We start from the raw sequence: 6,376 nt of genomic DNA, 5'->3' as shown, positions 1-6,376 counted from the left end.
GCCTCTCTTCCCTCTCTCTGCCCGTCTTCGTTCCTGCGTGTGAGGACTCTCGGATGCGTGTCATCTGATAGAGACTGCTGAGCGGCCAGGCGCGTCTCTGCAACTTTTTACAAAAACTCCCCCACGCAAACAGAACTGCGTGGATTTGTGCACCTGCACGCCGTAGATCTGCTGCGCATCTGAAAGTGTGATGTGGCAATCGGAACATCTGCAGGTGGATCTGTGTGTCCGGTGCTGCGTGTGGGTCGGGAAGCGAGTGTAGGAATGTTTTCAGGGTGGTTCGTTTCTGTCGGGTTTTCCCCGAGACGGTCCCCCGCCTGAGAAGGGGGCTGTTTTTTCAGGGGTTTTGGGCTTCGCGCGAGTGCACGCATCTTGAGGCTCTTTGGTCATTGCCTCGCAAGTTGTGTTGTGCCTTTCTCTCTTGCAGAGCCTCGTGTGCACCAACTCGACCGAGCACGAATTTGCCGCGAGGTATTTGAACATGTTCCTCAAGGGAGCAGTGCTGGCAGACTTCGTTGAGATCGGCTGCAGCCACGGCCTTCCCATGCAGATTTCGTTCCGACTCAAGTTGCAGGCAGATCGGGAAAGAGACGCCAAGAAAAAGGGCGCCGACAGGATTGCCGATGTCAAGATGGACGAAGACGAAGGCCCGCACTCGAGAAGCACACTGTCTTTCTATTTGGCGCCACGAATAGAAGACGATGAAGAGTAAACGACGAATAGAAGACAAAGAGTCGACGAACGATGTCCAATCTCTGTCGGCTTTGTAGCCGCCCGTTCTCTTTGTTCTTTTGTCGCCAGAAGGAATGGAAGCAAGGGCAAGAAATAGAGACATACGGAGCGGAGAAACGGTGAAAGAGAGAGCGAGAGCATGAAAAGAGAAAACCGTGAATGCAGCACAAGGCGCGAAGAGAGAAAGAACGATAACGCAGTCGAAGGGACGAGCGAGAGGCACGACGCGGGCGGAATGAAGGCCCGTTAGGCGAGGCAGGGAGACAAGGAAGAGGATGACAGGAAACTGGTGCAGCGGCGCGAGAGACCGCGAAGGAGGGAGGCCGCTTTTTTCAAGCGTTGAAACCGTGTGCGAGTCGAGATCCGAAAATGTTTCACGGTCGTCAGTATGCGGACGTTTTCGTATTCGTGTCTTGCCTTCTGGGGGAAACGGGAACCGCGAGGATCTGGGCGGTCTTCCTAGCTTCTCTACGAAAACTCAGTTTCGGGAACTTTTGTTTTATCCTTCTCCTGTTGTTTTCCTTCCACTGTTTTGTCCCCGTATCTTCCTGGTCTTTGACCTCGACGTTTTCGTCCTTTTCCCGCGTCTCTTTCTACCTTGTCGTGTTACGCAATCGCTCCACTAGCTAACACCGCCGTTTAAAGTATGCCTGTTTTAGGGACTTTGCAATTTCGCGCGGAGACGTGGGGTGGCTTCGGTATTGTTGCTGTGTAGCCAAGGGAAGCCGGGGGTGCGCTGCAAATCGAGGGAGATGTTTGTGACTATGCAAGTCCCCTTGTTTCTTTCTCAGGAGACAGCATGTATTTCTAGTTACATTTGCAAAAGCATTCCAACAACTACAAAACGGGCCGATCCGAGCTTTCGCTGGATATGCTTTAGTGTGGATAGGAGCGCGAAAGCGACGAGGGCGGTCTGCTTCCTTCTGCTCCGAGACAGCGAATTCCGCCACGGTTTTCTCAGACCGCCGCACAATGCTGCACATCTATTTCTTCACACAAGCGTATGCTTCTATGTACACCTAAATGGACAAAGCAGTCTTTGTGTCACATTTTAGAGACAACACATTCTGCCCGTGAAGCCAAGAGTAAAACGAATCTCGTCCTCGGTCTGCCTCAGCAAGGCTCCTACAAATATATACATATATATATATATATATATATATATATTTATATGGGGGAGCGTGTACACGACAAAATTGTTCCGTCTCGCCTCTGCCGAGACGGAGAGCGACAAACTGGATAACGAAACCATAGTCGATGAAGGGGCAAATCGGTCCCTTGCGGTAACACATCTTCACTGTGGCGACGAGTCAGAACGCGGGTTGCGCAGAGCGAGAAAAACAAAGCGGGAAGATAAAAGAAGCCAGAAAAGGACAAGCAGGGACACTCGAAAGCGAGCGAACCGGAGAGGTGGAGAGGACACTTCAACTGTACGTTTCTGTTTTGCTTCGGCTCAAGTGCACCATCCATTCGCGGAGGGCCGTCGCCTCGTCTGCCATATCGTCCCGTGTTCGTGGTCTGAACACAAAACAGAGAGAAACGCGGAAAACGATGCGAGCGCTAAAGACAGGGAGAATGGCATGCGAAAAAAGGGAGTCATACGAGAGAGAGCAGCACACAACGCACCAAGCGCGGCTGACGGCGAACAGCCGGCTGAGGATGCAAGTTTCTTTTTGCGTCTCTCGGTTTTAAAACTTTTCTTTGCGTTTGAATTCTCACTTTTGTTCTTCTCGATCGACGCCAGGTTTACGTTCTAAGTCGCCTTGGAACCGAGGAAGGATGTGCAGATGAACGTGAGACACAGTTTGTCCACTATCGCGACCGTCTTGGAGCGTGATTGCGTACGAATCTGCTTTATATTTTGAGGTGAGGAGAGAAGCCACGAGACGGGCACTCGCAAACAAATCCTTTACTTCTGCGTCTGTTAAGTGGCGGAAGTTCTGAACAGAAAAAGCACCAACGGGAAATCCGAAACAATAACCACCCTACACACCTCTCTACTTCATCTGCCTCTACGCAAGTCAATAAATATAGACATAAACGTAGATGCCTACATACATATATATATATATATATATATATATAATTCGTATATTTATATATCGGTCTGGACACTGCTGCCTATGCAGACGCGTCCTCACATCCATGCACGTGAACCTACAGACCCTTGTGAGTATAAAACGAGAATTTGTGTTTGTTTGTGTAAGCCTGTGTTGTGTTGGTTTTGCCTCGAGGAAGTGTGACTCTACCCTGTCGTGAGCAAGGCGAGGAGCTGAGTTGGGAAAGGCGAAATCGAGGCATCGCGCACAAACACGACGTATATACACATGTCCACCTTTTTCTCTCTGTGTGACGAGTGGAGGCGTGTCTTCTTCTTCAGGATCTCTGTCCCGATCTATGCGCGTAGCTTTCTTTGAGAGACTGACCGGCACAACGCGTTTGGGGACGAGCAGAACGTGGCCTGGGACAACAGGCTTCAGATTCGTGAACGCGATGGAGAGGGGACTCCAGAAGAAAACGATTTTTCTTTCAATCGGCCACTGCGCAAAGCGGTAGACCTCTGTAGAGTCATCTTCGCCCATGTGCCGCGTCCAGTCGACAAGACCCGAAGGTGCGCCCGGGAGGCAAGAAGACACGGGCACAGACGCCATTCCTTTGCAGAGACAGGATGCCCAAGACGCAAAGAAGGAAGAGACAGAAGGAGAGAAGGAAAAGTCGTTCGAGTCTCGGACTCGACGAAGTGGGGAGAAACACAAAGAGGCAGCCCGTGAGCGAAACTGCATTCTGCGAGGTTCTACGGCGGGCGCACACTCGATCCTCGAGTCAGCTTAGTTTTCTTCTAGGGACGACGCAGGCCAAGTGGAAGTGAAGAAAGAGAAAGAGTCAAAAAAAGAGAGCAAGAGAGAGACCGGGAGTTAAAGAGGGCGGGAAAAGAGAGAGACACGGGCAGATCGAGACAGCGCGAAGACAGAGGGAGACGGCGGACCGCCGACGGGCGGCGAGGAAGAAGGCGAGGAGGAAAGCGCAGCACACCAGGTTTTAAAGGGACGGAAAGAAACGAAAGGGAGAGAGGGAGAGACAGAGGTAGAAGCGGGGAGATACAGCCAAAACAGACGAGAGGGCGACAAATCCGCAGAGGGAGCCGGGCAAACCTAACGCGCCGGCTCCAAGTGGCGCTGCTTCTCCATGGGCGTCGAAAGCCCCAGATCAAACGCTCGACTTGCTGATTAACGGAGAATTAGAAGAGAGAAAAAGAAAAACGAAGAACCGATCTTATCTCTCCGTGAGCCGGGTTTGTGTCCATTCCCCCGGCGCCGGGTCACGCGTGAGAAGAACAGCCTTTGTTTCCTTGTACCTTACTTCTGTAGAACTCCATTTTGGAATCTTTCTTGATTTCTCTCAGTCGTCCCGCTAGTTTTTGACCTTCTGAACTTGTGGGGGACATCTTCTTTGCTCCTTCTTTCCCCGTTCTCGCTTTCTTCGCTCCTCATCGCTTGCCAGCCTCCGATCGTTCTCCCCTTGCTCTTCATTGGTCCGCTCCTCGGTCACTACTCTCCCTCCTCGTCTTGTCTCTCGTCTTTTCTCTTTCTTTTCTTCTCGTCTTCACATCTTGCTTTTTTCAAGCAACCTTCTTCTCGTCACTCTTCCTCTCCTCTCTCTCCTTCCCCATTCTCTCCCCCTCTGGGCCCTCGCTCGCACCATGGAGTCCACCGGCGTCCCTGCAGGGGAGACGGAACCCGCTCCCTCACCTGCGTCTCCGCAGCCGTCGTCTACTTCTGTCTCTGCGCCTCCCTCTTCCTCTCCCCTCCCTTCCTCAGCTTCTACAGACGCGCCAGCAGAGCCGTCGGCAGAGGCCTGTGCTCATCCAGAGTCTGTCTCCTCGCCACCCTCGGGAGCCCAAGGAAGCGCATGCGAAAACGCCGAGGAGTCAGAGAAAACGGGAAACGGGAATCCCGCAGTTCAAAAGGTCATGGCGCGCATGCAGTGGGAGAGCGAGCTCCAGTGTCTTCATCGGCAACGATTTCTCCGCAAGGTGCTTGAGGTATGATAGCATGTTTCTGTTGGGCTTTGACAGCTCTATACACGCTCTGTGAGAAGAGGACGTGACGTGGGACGGTCCTGAGTGTGAAACCTGTTGGAATAAAAGGAAAGCGGACCTGTTTACGTGTCCTCGTGGTGTCAGCCTCTCGTTTCCTTTCCGTTTCGTGTTCGCGCCTCGACGCTCTTACCTCCGCTCACAACTTCTTTAGCTCCTCCTTGCCCCTCAGGGGGCTTCTCCAGTCTTCTCGCTTCACTCCGTGCAGATCCTTGTTCTCTTTTCTCCCGTAACTTTTATGCCTTAATGCATCTGCTGGCCATTCTATAAGCATGTGGATGCGCGACGACGACGACGACGCCCACTTTGGGCGAAGGCCGGGACTCAGGCATCCGCTTGTACACACATACATATATACCTTCTTATATATATATATATATATATAAATATGCGCATTTTGCGGCGGCAGGTGGTTCGTCCACATGTACAGCTGTTCTTCTTTGCATGCCGTTGATCGTCCAAATATTTGAAGAGCGATCGAAGCCCCGCTCTTTTCTCGCTGTCGTGACCAAACTTCACAAGCTGACACAAGACACCTGTAAAATCACATGTAAATATCTATGTACACGCTTGTATACATCTAGTTCTTGTCTAGAGTGTGTGGTTGCCTGCTGGGTGTAGGACCATGAGAAGAGGTTGGGCCAGGTGGATCTGGAGGAATTGGAACTGTTTTCTGCTCTCTACTTCAATGTCAAGTTTCTCCAGTGCACATACGACGGTCACCTCCTTGAACGCCTTCGTGCTTACGAACCTGAGCTCGGCACATCCCACTCGAAGCAGAACGGCGATAAAGAGGACATGGTTGTCAGCTAGAAGGGAAAGGCGGAAAAGAGAGACCAAACGGAGGAAGTGGGGAGCGTCGAACGTGGCGAAAAGTTCAAGTCAGGCCCTAGCGCAGGAACAGGCCACGCTTGTGGCGTTTCAGAACAGGAGACAGAAGAAAAAGGCAGTTGGGCACGGCAGACGAGAAGCGGAAGGAAGGAGGGAGAGGGGACAAGGCAAAGAAAGCACAGAGAAGGGAACGCCTTGACGAGGAGGATGGAGGGAAGGAGGGAGAAGAAAGAAGAAATGAAGAGGAGGCGGACGGCGAGGACCAAGGGATAGCTATTTAAAGGCTTCTGGGCATTTTTGTCGTGTGCCTCTTTTCAACGGGAAACAAAACGTGTTCCCGGTGTGCGTCTTCAAAGCGGCCGGGAAGAGAGAGTGGCTGTCTGGCCCTTTTTCTGAACTGGTCAGTTTCACTTCGCTTGCCTTTCTCTGTTATTTTTTTGACAACTTCTTTCGAGCGACTGCGCTCTGCCTTCGTGTCCCACGTCTCACGCACGACGATAATTACCCGACAAGGATTTTCCTACCGTTGGACTGGCATAATACATGTTGCACTGGGCAGGAGTTATATCGTATACCTCTACAGCGGTATTAGCAGTATCGAGAGTTGGTGTACAGCTTGACTCCTTAGTTCAAGTCCAGGAGTCCTGTGTTTACAGGTTGTACCGTTACATTCAGGAGCATACCGCTACATTCGATCTTCTGTGTTCGTATTGGTAC

The 6,376-nt window shown here is 51.7% G+C and overlaps 2 protein-coding genes across 2 annotated transcripts; one reads left to right on the top strand and one right to left on the bottom strand.

The window, feature by feature from the left end:
* Nucleotides 1-2,156: 2,156 nt before the first annotated feature.
* On the bottom strand, nucleotides 2,157-3,383 carry NCLIV_010130 (helicase, DEAD/DEAH family protein, related; the record flags this gene model as incomplete). The annotated part of the gene is made up of 3 exons (XM_003880528.1): nucleotides 2,157-2,250; nucleotides 2,452-2,672; nucleotides 3,159-3,383. The coding sequence occupies 3 exons, from the start codon at nucleotides 3,381-3,383 to the stop codon at nucleotides 2,157-2,159; spliced, it is 540 nt and encodes a 179-aa protein (XP_003880577.1).
* Nucleotides 3,384-4,702: 1,319 nt separating this feature from the next.
* Nucleotides 4,703-5,641, top strand: NCLIV_010120 (conserved hypothetical protein; the record flags this gene model as incomplete). Its single annotated transcript, XM_003880527.1, has 2 exons — nucleotides 4,703-4,774; nucleotides 5,450-5,641. 2 exons carry the CDS (start codon nucleotides 4,703-4,705, stop codon nucleotides 5,639-5,641), a joined length of 264 nt encoding a protein of 87 aa, XP_003880576.1.
* Nucleotides 5,642-6,376: the final 735 nt, after the last annotated feature.

This window comes from Neospora caninum, chromosome IV, assembly GCF_000208865.1.
Source record: "Neospora caninum Liverpool complete genome, chromosome IV".
Taxonomy (NCBI): Eukaryota; Apicomplexa; class Conoidasida; order Eucoccidiorida; family Sarcocystidae; genus Neospora; species Neospora caninum.
Note: the sequence above shows the minus strand (reverse complement) of the source record. Positions and strands in the feature narration are given on the sequence as shown.